The sequence below is a fragment of the Ranitomeya variabilis genome, chromosome 1 (assembly GCF_051348905.1).
Source record: "Ranitomeya variabilis isolate aRanVar5 chromosome 1, aRanVar5.hap1, whole genome shotgun sequence".
In the NCBI taxonomy this organism is placed as follows: Eukaryota; Metazoa; Chordata; class Amphibia; order Anura; family Dendrobatidae; genus Ranitomeya; species Ranitomeya variabilis.
Genome location: NC_135232.1, coordinates 318,928,007 through 318,944,806, shown reverse-complemented (window position 1 = coordinate 318,944,806; position 16,800 = coordinate 318,928,007). Strand labels below are relative to the sequence as shown.

The 16,800-nt window shown below is 45.0% G+C and overlaps 1 protein-coding gene across 1 annotated transcript; it reads right to left on the bottom strand.

Moving 5' to 3' along the window:
- Positions 1-617: 617 nt before the first annotated feature.
- LOC143794799 (olfactory receptor 11A1-like) lies at positions 618-1,568 on the bottom strand. The gene has a single exon (XM_077280975.1). The coding sequence runs from the start codon at positions 1,566-1,568 to the stop codon at positions 618-620; it is 951 nt and encodes a 316-aa protein (XP_077137090.1).
- Between the last annotated feature and the right edge of the window lie 15,232 nt (positions 1,569-16,800).

The window sequence follows — 16,800 nt, the reverse complement described above, 5'->3', positions numbered from 1 at the left end:
GATTTCTGTTATGCTGTAATGTCTGTTGTCTGTATAAGTCCCCTCTATAAGTTGTAAAGCGCTGCGAAATATGTTGGCGCTATATAAATAAAATTATTATTATTATTATTATCAGTTTGGGATTAGTTTTACTCTCCTTAGCAATGTGCTTCTCTGTTTCCTTTTTGGCAGCTTTAATTAGTTTTTAGATAAAAAGTATTTTCCTCCCTATAGTTTTTTAGAGCTTCAACAGTGCCATTCTGCTTTAGTAGTTTAAATGTTTTTTTTTAACTTTTACTGTTAATTGCCCCTCTTACTTCATTGTTTAGCCACATTGGGATTTACCTATGTCTTGTCCTTTTAGTCCCACGAGGTATAAACTGCTTACAGTGCCTATTTAGGATGTTCTTAAACATTTCCCATTTATTATCTGTATTCTTATTTCTGAGGACCTTGTCTCAACCAGATTAAGGGCATCTCTAAGCTGGTCAAACTTTGCCTTCCTAAAGTTCAGTGCTTTTGTGACTCCCTGAGAAGTCCCCCATCATGTGTATTCAAAAATCATGAACATTTTTTTATTTATTTGACATTGTTTACTCAAAGTCTTTTAATCATTATTAGTTACTTTATATGATATATCATAGATTACTTAATATTATGTGAAATGGTGCTAACACATTTTTTAATGCATTTCTCAATTCTAGATTTCTTAAACTATATACGATGGGATTCAGCAATGGAGTGACCACAAGGTACAACAGAGATAGTAGTTTGTTAACATTAAATGACTGTCCACTGGAAGGAACCACATACATAATAATTAATGTTCCATAATACATGCATACTACGATCAGGTGGGAACTGCAAGTGGAAAATGTTTTAGTTCTCTCCTTTGATGTAGTCATTGAAAGAATAGTAAGGATAATCTTAACATAAGACCAGATAATGGCTACAAATGGCCATAATGTTATGAAAAATGAAAATACAAGGGCTTCCACTTTAACTTCAGTAGTGTCGGAACAAGAAAGGCTTAAGATAGGCTCTCGATCACAGAAGTAGTGATTAATTTCTCTAGTGCCGCAAAATTGCAGTCTGCTCATTAAGATAATTGTTCCAATAGTAGCCATTAAACCAACCACCCAAACACACAAGGAAAGGCCAACACAAAATCTTTGGTCCATAATGGAGGTATAACGCAGAGGACTGCAGATGGCCAAGTAACGGTCATATGCCATTACAGCAAGAAGAAGGCATTCAGTGGTTGCTGCAGTGCCAAAAAAGTAAAACTGTACGAGGCACGTTGAAACAGAAATTAGACCTTGATCTACTAATAATAAATATAACATGTTTGGTGTAATATTTGTGGTCAAAAGAATTTCACATACAGAAAGATTGCTAAGGAAAAAATACATGGGACTATTAAGTTGTTTACATGCAAATACCAAAGTTATAATTAGAAAGTTTCCAGAAATTGTAAAAATGTAACTTGCAAGGAAGACAAGAAATAGAAGGATTTTAAATGAGCGAGTTACTTCAAATCCAATCATAGTGAATTCACTAACTTTGATATCTGTCTTGTTAGATGGCATTTTCTGGCAAACAAAAAAATGACATTGAATAAATAACCATTTGTAGTTGATTTCTTTTGCTTTGATTAATCATAACTCTTAAGAAAAATCACACATTTTCATTTCTCCCAACAATCCCATTATTGCTGGATTGTGTGGTGAATAAGACTAGAAAGAGGCAGATCTTGCAGAACCACCATACCTAAAAGAAACATTTCTGGGAAAAACTTTGGAGGATTTCCAATTGCTCTTGATCTCTTGATGGATGTTGAAAGTTTCGCCTTTGCAAGAATTTACAGGTTTATAAAGTAAAAAAAAAAATGTACACAATTTCCCCAAAAATAAAATATATTCCAAATCATTCTCATATGATCAAAACCTAACAAAATGTTCTGATTAATTAACTTGCAGGCAAAACAGGCTGCATAGAGACAATTGTGCACACTGCTATGGTCGTATGAACATATGCATGTGTAGGGAGGAGAGCCAAGCTAACGGTCTCTCCTGCAAGTCTGGGCCAGAACCGTCAGGGCTGTCACCAGTGTTTCAGGGGGAAGAGATTGCTGACTGGAGCAGTTCAGGGCACCTAAGTGATGGGGGTGGGTCCGACATAAATAGCAGTTTGAGTGGAAAGACGGGACACTTGGCAGGGGACAAGCTTGTGAGTGGTGAGAAGGTTAACTCCCTCTCCAGAGACCCATGCCCACTAGCTGTGCCTATACCCCCAGCAAGCCAGACTGCCGACACATCCAACCTCAGCCCAGAGAGACTTCCCCACCAGGCAGTGACTAGGATAGAGTACGTACCTTGACTCTGCTCACCACCGCAGAGGCACCGCTTAGTCCCATCCTTGCGGTGTCTGCTAAGGACCGGCCTGTGCCTGTGACTGTGTCTGCTGGTCTGTGTGCTTCTACTGCAGCCTTGCCTACTGAACTTTCTTCTTCTGTGCTGTCGATCAACACCTCTATGCCACTGTGTGCATGGATCAGGAGATCTCACGCCGAAGAACCCAAAGGAGAAAGTGCATTGCTCATCTGCAGTACCGGATCGTTGACATCTCACGCCGCCTATGGCGCCGCAGAGGGATCTTCCAGCCACCTTCCTCCAGTGCACAGAGGCTGATAAGTTAACCTGTTATATTCTATTGCATTTGACTTTCCCCCATCTTCCCAATCACATCCTTTACCCCCCTGCTTTTTACCATTACTGTGCCTCCTCCATGTCCTACGCACCTGCTAGCATCCTACACATGCTGCAGTTAATCGATGGCATCCAGCATTGTTAGAATTTGATCAGTGTAGTATCAGAAAAGGTGAGTATGCTGTATTGTCTCCTATTAAACAGTATACTAAGGTTTGCAAAAAAAATGTCAGGGGTGTCAATTGCTTAATTGTGCTATGACGTTCTTATTTTTATATGATTTCCACCATGGTGTTCATTTAACTGGTCAAGATGCAGTATACTGTGCTCTTTCGTTTGGCAATTTTTGGTTGATGGGTTACCAACACTCCAATTCAAATGCGGACAAAGGCTTAAATAATGTGTGATTTATGAGCAGATTTTGATAACAAAATTTTAATTTTTTTTTATTATTTATGTAGTCCAGGTTTTCTGTTGCTGGCAGCACAAGATATTGAGCATCCCGCTTTGTCCCTAAAAAATACTGTTATTGACCGCTTGGCAGTGCCATGTCAGGATCATTTTGGAATAGGGTTGAGCGACTTTCATTTTTTTAAGATCGAGTCGGGTTTTGCGAAACCCGACTTTGTCCAAAGTCGAGTCGAGTAAAGTCGGACGATTATCGCGAAAAGTCGGGGATCGACCGAAACATGAAACCCAATGCAAGTCAATGGGGAAGCATAGTCGGCAGTGAGTGGAGGCCAGGAAAACACCTACAGTGCCCATTTTAATGCCAAAAACATCCATTCTTGTTTCTGAAGCTTGTCAATCTTAATTAACTTTATAATAATAGTTGGGCATTGGAAATTGGGGGTCATTTGGCAAAAGTTGTGGGGGGTAGGGCTGGTTCAAGGTTTTAGTGGGCCCAGGAAACGTGGACTACGTCATGGCGGTGGAGCAGTGAGACGTAAGTATTTCAACTTTGCAAGTGCTGTGATCCTGAGCAAGCAGGGAGGCCCACTCGTTCGCATTGGCACTGGCACAGGGCCCCTCAAAGTACGGTGGTGTGTTTGCACGGCAGGGGCGCCTCCCACCGGCAGAGACACTTTTGCGTACTCTGAGGGGCCCTGTGCCTGTGACGTCGCCAACGAGTATGCCCCCCTACCTGTTGAAGAAACCTGCACTTTCATCTGCACCTTCCTCTTTGTCCCTGTGTAAGGTGGTATAGTATGCGGGAAGGGGAACCTGACTTTCAGCAGGGTCAGATTGTGGCTGTGTAGCGTGCAAGGGGAATGTAGTGGTCTGGGTCAAAGTACCACAAGACTCATCTAGCACCGGCTGGGCAATGGGCAGGATGAGGCGGAAACACTGATATAGGCCCAAATAATAAAGTGGGTAAAATGCAGGTCAAAATTGGTAACAGGACTAACCAGGTGGCCTTGCTTAGTTCAGTGGAGTAGAAAACCCAGGAGCGGCAGACAGACACCATTAGTAGGGCCGAACCACACTAGTAGGCCCTATGCAGTTTAATATTACCAATGAAGGCCGAAAGCCTGAAGATTAAAGGTCATGAAAATAACACAGGACAACACCAAGGTGCGGCACACACCGTTACTAGGCCCAACCAAAGTAGTAGGCCAACTGCAGTTTAATTATTTAAAATGTAAGCCGAAAGCCTGAACATTGAAGGTCGGGACAACAAAACAGGAGAAAACCCAGTAGCGTCAGACACCGTTTTAAGGGCCCAACCACACATTTTAAAAACAGCTACTTAACGAGAGCTTTAAGATTGAAGCTCAGCTTTATACAGTGGAGGACAACACCATGGAGCGGCACACACCGTTAGTAGGGCCCCAACCACCAATTTTTAAAAACAACTACTTAATGAGAGCCTGAAGGTTGAAGCTCAGATTTATACAGTGGAGGACAACACCAGGGAGCGGCAGACACCGTTAGTAGGCCCCAACCACCAATTTTTACCAACAAATACTTAATGAGAGCCAGAAGGTTGAAGCTCAGCTTTATACAGTGGAGGACAACACCAGGGAGCGGCACACACCGTTAGTAGGGCCCCAACCACCAATTTTTAAAAACAACTACTTAATGAGAGCCTGAGGGTTGAAGCTCAGCTTTATACAGTGGAGGACAACACCAGGGAGCGGCAGACACCGTTAGTAGGGCCCAACCAAAGTTGAAGGCCAAATGCAGTTTAATATCTACTACTATAGGCCGAAAGCCAAAAGGTTGAAGCTCAGCTTTATACAGTGGAGGACAACACCAGGGAGCGGCACACACCGTTAGTAGGGCCCCAACCACCAATTTTTAAAAACAACTACTTAATGAGAGCCTGAAGGTTGAAGCTCAGATTTATACAGTGGAGGACAACACCAGGGAGCGGCAGACACTGTTAGTAGGCCCCAACCACCAATTTTTACCAACAAATACTTAATGAGAGCCAGAAGGTTGAAGCTCAGCTTTATACAGTGGAGGACAACACCAGGGAGCGGCAGACACCGTTAGTAGGGCCCAACCAAAGTTGAAGGCCAAATGCAGTTTAATATCTGCTACTATAGGCCGAAAGCCAAAAGTTTGAAGCTCAGCTTTATACAGTGGAGGACAACACCAGGGAGCGGCACACACCGTTAGTAGGGCCCCAACCACCAATTTTTAAAAACAACTACTTAATGAGAGCCTGAAGGTTGAAGCTCAGACAAGGAAACCTGGAGGAGAACACCAAGGAGGAGGAGAACACCGTTACTAGGCCCCAATCCAAGTAGTATGGCAACTGTAGTGTTACATTTAAAAATACTTAATGAGAGCCTGAAGGTTGAAGCTTAGACAAGGAAACCTGGAGGAGAACACCAAGGAGGAGGAGAACACCGTTACTAGGCCCCAACCCAAGTAGTATGGCAACTGTAGTGTTACATTTAAAAATACTTAATGAGAGCCTGAAGGTTGAAGCTCAGACAAGGAAACCTGGAGGAGAACACCAAGGAGGAGGAGAACACCGTTACTAGGCCCCAACCCAAGTAGTATGGCAACTGTAGTGTTACATTTAAAAATACTTAATGAGAGCCTGAAGGTTGAAGCTCAGACAAGGAAACCTGGAGGAGAACACCAAGGAGGAGGAGAACACCGTTACTAGGTCCCAATCCAAGTAGTATGGCAACTGTAGTATTACATTTAAAAATACTTAAAGAGAGCCTGAAGGTTGAAGCTCAGACAAGGAAACCTGGAGGAGAACACCAAGGAGGAGGAGAACACCAAGGAGGAGGAGAACACCGTTACTAGGCCCCAACCCAAGTAGTATGGCAACTGTAGTGTTACATTTAAAAATACTTAATGAGAGCCTGAAGGTTGAAGCTCAGACAAGGAAACCTGGAGGAGAACACCAAGGAGGAGGAGAGCACCGTTACTAGGCCCCAACCCAAGTAGTATGGCAACTGTAGTGTTACATTTAAAAATACTTAATGAGAGCCTGAAGGTTGAAGCTCAGACAAGGAAACCTGGAGGAGAACACCAAGGAGGAGGAGAACACCAAGGAGGAGGAGAACACCGTTACTAGGCCCCAACCCAAGTAGTATGGCAACTGTAGTGTTACATTTAAAAATACTTAATGAGAGCCTGAAGGTTGAAGCTCAGACAAGGAAACCTGGAGGAGAACACCAAGGAGGAGGAGAACACCGTTACTAGGCCCCAACCCAAGTAGTATGGCAACTGCAGTGTTACATTTAAAAATACTTAATGAGAGCCTGAAGGTTGAAGCTCAGACAAGGAAACCTGGAGGAGAACCCCAAGGAGGAGGAGAACACCAAGGAGGAGGAGAACACCGTTACTAGGCCCCAACCCAAGTAGTATGGCAACTGTAGTGTTACATTTAAAAATACTTAATGAGAGCCTGAAGGTTGAAGCTCAGACAAGGAAACCTGGAGGAGAACACCAAGGAGGAGGAGAACACCAAGGAGGAGGAGAACACCCAGGAGCGGCAGACATCACTAGTAGGCCCCAACCAAACTAGTAGCCCAAATAGTTTCCTATTTTTTAAAAAAGCACGAAAACCTGAATTGAGGACAATTTTAATTAGGGACTGCAGACAGACTTAGTAGGCTGTCCCCTGTGGACCATGCATCCACCACATTAACCCATTGCGCCGTAATGGACACGTAACCTTCCGTGGCCATGCCTACAGGTCCATGCGTCTGTTGTCAGGTGGACCTTTGTACTCACATATTGCCAGAGTGCATGGACAATGCGGTCTTTTACATGCTGGTGGAGGGTTGGGATGGCTTTTCTCGCAAAAGAAGTGTCCATTGGTTAGCTGGTAGCGTGGTACAGAGTAGTCCATCATGGCTTTATTAATATTAAATAAAATATCTAAATAGGTTCTATGAACTTTTAAATAGGTTCCAGGGGTACACGGGCAGCATTGGTGTGGTCAGTGGAGGACTATTGGAAGGAGGGACCGCAGACAGACTTACTAGGCCTAAAATAATAAAATAGGCTCAATCCAGTTTTAAATAGGTTACATGGGTACACAGGCAGCATTGGTGTGGTCAGCGGAGGACTATTGGAAGGAGGGACCGCAGACAGACTTACTAGGCCTAAAATAATAAAATAGGCTCAATCCAGTTTTAAATAGGTTACATGGGTACACAGGCAGCATTGGTGTGGTCAGCGGAGGACTATTGGAAGGAGGGACCGCAGACAGACTTACTAGGCCTAAAATAATAAAATAGGCTCAATCCAGTTTTAAATAGGTTACATGGGTACACGGGCAGCATTGGTGTGGTCAGCGGGGGACTATTGGAAGGAGGGACCGCAGACAGACTTACTAGGCCTAAAATAATAAAATAGGCTCAATCCAGTTTTAAATAGGTTACATGGGTACACGGGCAGCATTGGTGTGGTCAGCGGAGGACTATTGGAAGGAGGGACCGCAGACAGACTTACTAGGCCTAAAATAATAAAATAGGCTCAATCCAGTTTTAAATAGGTTACATGGGTACACGGGCAGCATTGGTGTGGTCAGCGGAGGACTATTGGAAGGAGGGACCGCAGACAGACTTACTAGGCCTAAAATAATAAAATAGGCTCAATCCAGTTTTAAATAGGTTACATGGGTACACGGGCAGCATTGGTGTGGTCAGCGGAGGACTATTGGAAGGAGGGACCGCAGACAGACTTACTAGGCCTAAAATAATAAAATAGGCTCAATCCAGTTTTAAATAGGTTACATGGGTACACGGGCAGCATTGGTGTGGTCAGCGGAGGACTATTGGAAAGAGGGACCGCAGACAGACTTACTAGGCCTAAAATAATAAAATAGGCTCAATCCAGTTTTAAATAGGTTACATGGGTACACGGGCAGCATTGGTGTGGTCAGCGGAGGACTATTGGAAGGAGGGACCGCAGACAGACTTACTAGGCCTAAAATAATAAAATAGGCTCAATCCAGTTTTAAATAGGTTACATGGGTACACAGGCAGCATTGGTGTGGTCAGCGGAGGACTATTGGAAGGAGGGACCGCAGACAGACTTACTAGGCCTAAAATAATAAAATAGGCTCAATCCAGTTTTAAATAGGTTACATGGGTACAAGGGCAGCATTGGTGTGGTCAGCGGAGGACTATTGGAAGGAGGGACCGCAGACAGACTTACTAGGCCTAAAATAATAAAATAGGCTCAATCCAGTTTTAAATAGGTTACATGGGTACACGGGCAGCATTGGTGTGGTCAGCGGAGGACTATTGGAAGGAGGGACCGCAGACAGACTTACTAGGCCTAAAATAATAAAATAGGCTCAATCCAGTTTTAAATAGGTTACATGGGTACACGGGCAGCATTGGTGTGGTCAGCGGAGGACTATTGGAAGGAGGGACCGCAGACAGACTTACTAGGCCTAAAATAATAAAATAGGCTCAATCCAGTTTTAAATAGGTTACATGGGTACACGGGCAGCATTGGTGTGGTCAGCGGAGGACTATTGGAAGGAGGGACCGCAGACAGACTTACTAGGCCTAAAATAATAAAATAGGCTCAATCCAGTTTTAAATAGGTTACATGGGTACACGGGCAGCATTGGTGTGGTCAGCGGAGGACTATTGGAAGGAGGGACCGCAGACAGACTTACTAGGCCTAAAATAATAAAATAGGCTCAATCCAGTTTTAAATAGGTTACATGGGTACACGGGCAGCATTGGTGTGGTCAGCGGAGGACTATTGGAAGGAGGGACCGCAGACAGACTTACTAGGCCTAAAATAATAAAATAGGCTCAATCCAGTTTTAAATAGGTTACATGGGTACACGGGCAGCATTGGTGTGGTCAGCGGAGGACTATTGGAAGGAGGGACCGCAGACAGACTTACTAGGCCTAAAATAATAAAATAGGCTCAATCCAGTTTTAAATAGGTTACATGGGTACATGGGCAGCATTGGTGTGGTCAGCGGAGGACTATTGGAAGGAGGGACCGCAGACAGACTTACTAGGCCTAAAATAATAAAATAGGCTCAATCCAGTTTTAAATAGGTTACATGGGTACACGGGCAGCATTGGTGTGGTCAGCGGAGGACTATTGGAAGGAGGGACCGCAGACAGACTTACTAGGCCTAAAATAATAAAATAGGCTCAATCCAGTTTTAAAAAGGTTACATGGGTACACAGGCAGCATTGGTGTGGTCAGCGGAGGACTATTGGAAGGAGGGACTGCAGACAGACTTACTAGGCCTAAAATAATAAAATAGGCTCAATCCAGTTTTAAATAGGTTACATGGGTACACGGGCAGCATTGGTGTGGTCAGCGGAGGACTATTGGAAGGAGGGACCGCAGACAGACTTACTAGGCCTAAAATAATAAAATAGGCTCAATCCAGTTTTAAATAGGTTACATGGGTACACAGGCAGCATTGGTGTGGTCAGCGGAGGACGACTGCAAGGAGTGTGTGACACAGTTAATACTCCCAAAAAATAAATAGATGTTAATGTCTCGCAAAACAACAAAACAAAAAAACAAAAGTGTGGCATACTTAGGTACCGGGGTGGGCTCCTCTGCTGAGTTTCAGACATAGTAATTTGGCACTAAGTATTTACTGGTGTCAATGTAGGACACTGACCCTGACTATTTTAACTAGCATCATACATGTCAACAAATTGGTATTGTCAGTGCCAGGCATTGAAGGATGTCAGCTCATAGACTAAACATTGTTGGAGCTGTGAGAGATAATTTTGCACGTGGTAGAGCACAGTTTGAGCTGGGGGGAACTCTCTTGTGGCCGGCGGTACAGGCCCAGGGCCCCTCATGTAACAACGGTGTGTCTGACGTTGGTTGCGCGCCACCACCGCCAGAGACACTTTATTGTACTATGAGGGACCCAGTGGCAGTGCCGTCGACCAAAAGCGGGCACACCCACCTCTTCAGACAAACGGCACTCTTAACGGGTGCTTGCGCCAAGTGACGAGACCACGGCCCCGTGGGGGGAGTTTTCCCATTTTGGGAGGTGTAAACATGTCGTATGCTGGACAAACAGCTGCTGCAAATTAAGAGATTGGAACACTCAGTAAGACCAGTCCACAAGCAAGACCTTTTTATAGGAAAGCTAGGGGTCAGCCAGGAAAGGTGGGGCAAAATAATTTGAAATCCAGGAGTGGTTCATTTTAATGAAGGTTAGATCATCAACATTTTGGGTAGCCAGATGAGTCCTTTTTTCCGTTAATATTGATCCAGCAGCACTGAATACTCTTTCTGATAGAACACTAGCTGCTGGGCAAGCAAGCTCCTGCAATGCATATTCTGCCAATTCAGGCCAGGTGTCTAATTTGGATGCCCAGTAATCAAATGGGAATGACGGTTGAGGGAGAACATCGATAAGGGATGAAAAATAGTTAGTAACCATACTGGACAAATGTTGTCTCCTGTCACTTTGAATACATGCTGCAGTACCTGTCCTGTCTGCGGTCATTGCAAAATCACTCCACAACCTGGTCAGAAAACCCCTCAGTCCAACGCGACTTCTGATTTGTGCACCTCTAACACCTCTGCCCTGTAGCCCCCTGCAGCTCGTGTGAGAACCTTCGACGGCGCTGTGTGCTGGGAATGCCTAAATCAAACGGTCTACAAGAGTTGCTTGTTTGGTTGCTAATATTTGTTCGAGGTTCTCATGTGGCACAATATTTTGCAATTTGCCTTTATAGCGAGGATCAAGGAGGCAGGCCAACCAGTAATCATCATCGGTCATCATTTTAATAATGCGTGGGTCCCTTTTGAGGATACGTAAGGCATAATCCGCCATGTGGGCCAAAGTGCCAGTTGTCAAATCTGCGGTTGTGCTGGTTTGAGGGGCAGTTACAGGCAAATCTACGTCACTTGTCTCCCTCAAAAAACCTGTACCCGGCCTTGCCACGCCACCAATTTCCATTGGCCCCGGAGAAACTTCCTCATTTAAAAAATACTCATCCCCATCATCCTCCTCGTCCTCCTCCTCTTCACCCGCTACCTCGTCCTGTAGACTGCCCTGACCAGACAATGGCTGACTCTCATCAAGGCTTTCCTCTTCTTCGGCTGCAGATGCCTGCTCCTTTATGTGCGTCAAACTTTGCATCAGCAGACGCATTAGGGGTATGCTCATGCTTATTATGGCGTTGTCTGCACTAACCAATCGTGTGCATTCCTCAAAACACTGAAGGACTTGACACAGGTCCTGTACCTTCGACCACTGCACACCTGACAACTCTATGTCTGCCATCCAACTGCCTGCCCGTGTATTTGTATCCTCCCACAAATACATAACAGCACGCCTCTGTTCGCACAGTCTCTGAAGCATGTGCAGTGTTGAGTTCCACCTTGTTGCAACATCGATGATTAAGCAATGCTGGGGAAGGTTCAAAGACCGCTCATAGTTCTGTATACGGCTGGAGTGTACGGGCGAACGGCGGATATGCGAGCAAAGTCTGCGCACTTTGAGGAGCAGGTCGGGTAACCCCGGGTAACTTTTCAGGAAGCACTGCACCACCAGGTTTAAGGTGTGAGCCAGGCAAGGAATGTGTTTCAGTTGGGAAAGGGCTATGGCAGCCATGAAATTCCTTCCGTTATCACTCACTACCTTGCCTGCCTCAAGATGTACAGTGCCCAGCCATGACTGAGTTTCATTCTGCAAGAACTCAGACAGAACTTCCGCAGTGTGTCTGTTGTCGCCCAAACACTTCATTGCCAATACAGCCTGTTGACGATTGCCACTAGCTGTCCCATAATGGGACACCTGGTGTGCAACAGTGGCAGCTGTGGATGGACTGCTTGTGCGACTGCGGTCTGTGGACGAGCTCTCGCTTCTGCAGGAGGACGAGGAGGAGGAGGAGGGGGGGCGAACGCCTACAGCCAACTGTTTTCTAGACCGTGGGCTAGGCAGAACTGTCCCAATATTGCTGTCCCCTGTGGACCCTGCATCCACCACATTCACCCAGTGTGCCGTGATGGACACGTAACGTCCCTGGCCATGCCTACTGGTCCATGCATCTGTTGTCAGGTGCACCTTTGTAGTCACAGATTGCCTGAGTGCATGGACGATGCGCTCTTTAACATGGTGGTGGAGGGCTGGGATGGCTTTTCTGGAAAAGAAGTGTCCACTGGGTAGCTCGTAGCGTGGTACAGCGTAGTCCATCAGGGCTTTGAAAGCTTCACTTTCAACTAACCAGTAGGGCATCATCTCTAACGAGATTAGTCTAGCAATGTGGGCGTTCAAACCCTGTGTACGCAGATGCGAGGATGAGTACTTCCTTTTTCTAACGAGAGTCTCATGTAGGGTGAGCTGGACTGGAGAGCTGGAGATTGTGGAACTAGCGGGGGTGCCGGTGGACATGGCAGACTGAGAGAGGGTTGGAGACGGTATTCTTGCTGGTGCCCTACATGCAGTGTTTCCTACTATGAACCTGGTGATTCCCTGACTGCTTTGGCCTAGCGACGAAACCTGCACAGATACTGCAGGTGGTGCGGGAAATGGTGGGCTTACAGTGCCGGAAGGGATGTAGCGTTGCTGACTAGCTTCATTCGCCGAGGGTGCTACAACCTTAAGGGACGTTTGGTAGTTAGTCCAGGCTTGCAAATGCATGGTGGTTAAATGTCTATGCATGCAACTTGTATTTAGACTTTTTAGATTATGACCTCTGCTTAAGCTAGTTGAACATTTTATACAGATTACTTTGCGCTGATCATTTGGATGTTGTTTAAAAAAATGCCAGACTGCACTCTTTCTACTATGGGATACCTTTTCAGGCATTGCAGACTGAGCTTCTTTAACCGGATGGCCTACAACTGGTTTTGCCTTTGACACGCGTTTTTGGCCAGATACCGGCACGGCAGATGGAACCTGTTGCTTTGTTGATGCCTGCTGCGTCTCCTCCTCCTCCGCATCAGAACTACTGCCGCCTGCACCCTGTTCCCCCAATGGCTGCCAATCGGGGTCAACAACTGGGTCATCAATGACCTCCTCTTCTATCTCATGTGCAACTTCGTCTGTGTCACCGTGTAAGCATGTGGGATAGCGTTCGTGACGGGGCACCATAGTCTCAGCTGGGTTTGATTCTGGCTCAGTACACTGCGAGGGCAATGTTCTGGTCTGAGTCAAAGGAACAGCATAGTAATCTGGCTGTGGCTGTGCATCTGTGCACTCCATGTCCGATGCAACTTCTACTGGGCATGGCCTGTTAACTGTTTCACTTTGTAACCCAGGAACGGTATGTGTAAAGAGCTCCATGGAGTAACACGTTGTGTCGCCATACGCATCCTTCTCTGTTGTTCTTGCTGAAGAAGACAAGGAAGCGGCTTCTCCCTGACCGTGAACATCTACTAAAGACGCGCTTCTTTTATATTTACCAGTGCCAGAAGAGGAGGCAAAAGAGCTAGAGGCTGAGTCAGCAAGGAAAGCCAAAACTTTTTCTTGCTGCTCTGGCTTTAAAAGAGGTTTTCCTACTCCCAGAAAAGGGAGCGTTCGAGGCCTTGTGTAGCCAGACGACGAACCTGGCTCAACAACTCGAGACTTAGGTGCTGTATTGCTTTTACCACGACCACCTGATGCTCCACCACCACTACCATCATTACCAGCTGACAATGACCGCCCACGGCCACGACCTCTTCCACCAGACTTCCTCATTGTTTGCCAAATGTAACCAAAGTAACGGTATTTGTTACTGTAAAACAACTTATAAGGTGAACTCAAACTTCTGTAGGATTTATATATACCTTTAGGTGGCTGAAACTGAAAGGAAAATCAGGCCCAATGTTACACACTCGGTTTTCTGTGCCCCAATAATTTGAGACAGATGGCACACACGGGACCGGCACTCAAGCAGAAATGCCAATCTTAATCTCCCACTATTTATTTGTTTTCAAGGAGAATTAAAAAAAAAAAAAAACACAGTATGACACACTAGGTTTTCTGTGCCCCAAATAATTTGAGACAGATGGCACACACAGTACCGGCACTCAAGCTGAAATGCCAATCTTAATCTCCCACTATTTTTTTTTTCCAGGGAGAATTTGAAAAAAAAAAAAATCACAGTATGACACACTAGGTTTTCTGTGGCCCAATAATTTGAGACAGATGGCACACACAATACCGGCACTCAAGCTTAAATGCCAATCTTAATCTCCCACTATTTTTTTTTCCAGGGAGAATTTGAAAAAAAAAAAAAAACCAGTATGGCACACTAGGTTTTCTGTGGACAAATAATTTGAGACAAATGGCACACGCAGTACCGGCACTCAAGCTGAAATGCCAATCTTAATCTCCCACTGTTTTTTTTTTCCAGGGAGAATTTGAAAAAAAAAAAAAAGGGACTGTCCTACAATTACTATCTCCCTGCAGTAATCTCAGCAAGGTATGGCAGGCAGCAATAACAAGGAGTGGACAGCTGCACACAAAAAAACAAAAGTGTGGACAAACAAACAAGATAGCTGTGCAGAAAGGAAGGAACAACAGGATTTGTGCTTTGAAAAAAGCAGTTGGTTTACACAGCGGCGTACACACAGCAATACAGCTATCAGGGAGCCTTCTAGGGCAGCCCAATGAGCTACAGTGCTGAGGAAAAAAAAATGTAGCTTCCACTGTCCCTGCAAACAAAAGGTGGTGTTGGACAGTGGGAATCGCTACAGCACAAGCGGTTTGGGGTTTATTTACCCTGCCTAACGCTCTCCCTGCTTCTGAAGAAGCGGCAGCAACCTCTCCCTATGCTCAGATCAGCAGCAGTAAGATGGCGATCGGCGGGAACGCCCCTTTATAGCCCCTGTGACGCCGCAGAAAGCAAGCCAATCACTGCAATGCCCTTCTCTAAGATGGTGGGGACTGATATCTATGTCATCACGCTGCCCACACTCTGCGTCCACCTTTATTGGCTGAGAAATGGCGCTTTTAGCGTCATTGAAATGCGACTTTGGCGCGAAAGTCGCGTACCGCATGGCTGACCCCATACAGGGATCGGGTCGGGTTTCATGAGACGCCGACTTTGCCAAAAGTCGGCGACTTATGAAAATGACCGATCCGTTTCGCTCAACCCTATTTTGGAAGGTTTAGAACAGCATAAGAAGATGGGCTTATTGCAGAGAGGAGTATAGATACTAACTATGAGATCATTATGGCATGGTGCACTGAGTAACCTTTTTATAGTTTGATTGATAGTGGAGGTCAGAGTGACATGATGGTCTAGAGTAGCTGCCTTCAATAACTCACTGTGGTGCTGCCTTTATCCTCAACCGCATACAGTATATTCAATGTAGGAACCCAACATTGACTACAGCTCTGTGCTGCCGAGAAGAGTGCAAGGAATCCTGAGTGCAGAGATAAAAACACGTGGTCAAAATTGTTGGTACCCCTCGTTTAATGACAGAAAAACCCACAATGGTCACAGAAATAACTTGAATCTGACAAAAGTAATAATAAATAAAAGATCTATGAAAATGAACAAATGAAAGTCAGACATTGCTTTTCAAGCATGCTTCCACAGAATTAAAAAAAAAAAATAAAACTCATGAAATAGGCCTGGACAGAAATTAATGTACCCCTGAAAATAATGTGACAAAAGGGACATGTTACATCAAGGAGTGTCCACTAACAAGCATTACAGATGTCTACAAACTTGGAATCAGTGAGTGGGCCTGTATATAGGGATACAGATACTCTCTGTGCTGTTTGGTGACTTGGTATGTATCACACTCAACATGGACCAGAGGAAGCAAAGGATAGAGTTGTCTCAAGAGATTAGAAAGAAAATTATAGACAAACATGTTAAAGGCAAAAGTTATAAGACCATCTCCAAGCAGCGTGATGTCCCTGTGACTACAGTTGCATATATTATTCAGAAATTTAATATCCATGGGACTGTAGCCAACCTCCGTGGACGTGGCCGCAGGAGGAAAATTGATGACAAATCAAAGAAACAGATAATATGAATGGTAACAAGAGCCCAGAAAAGTTCTAAACAGATTAAAGGTGAACTTCAAGCTCAAGGAATATCAGTGTCAGCTTGCACCACCCGTCGTTGTATGAGCCAAAGTGGACTTCATGGGAGATGACCAAGGAGGAAACCATTGTTGAAAAAATATCATAAAAAGCCAGACTGGCATTTGCCAAACTACATGTTGACAAGCCACAAAGCTTCTGGGAGAATGTCCTATGGACAGATGAGACAAATTGGAACTTTTTGGCAAGGCACATCAGCTCTATGTTTACAGATGGAAAAATGAAGCATATCAAGAAAAGAACACTGTCCCTACTGTGAAACATGGAGAAGACTCTGCTATGTTCTGGGGCTACTTTGCTGTATCTGACACAGGGTGTCTAGACTCTGTGCAGGGTACAAGGAAATTTCAAGTCTATCAAGGGACTCTAGAGACAAATGTGCTGCCCAGTGTCAGAAAGCTTGGTCTCAGTCACAGGTCATGGGTCTTGCAACAGGATAATGACCCAAAACACATAGCTAAAACACCCAAGAATGTCTAAGAGGAAAACATTGGACTGTTTTGAAGTGGCCTTCTATGAGCCCTGACCTAAATCCTATTGAGCATCTTTGGAAAGAGCTGAAACATGCCGTCTGGAAAAGGCAACCTTCAAACATGTGACAACTGGAGCAGTTTGCTCTTGAGGAGTGGG

Coding starts and splice junctions, on each gene's coding strand:
- LOC143794799 (XM_077280975.1), bottom strand. CDS start 1,568: ATGCCATCTAACAAGACAGATATCAAAGTTAGTGAATTCACTATGATT.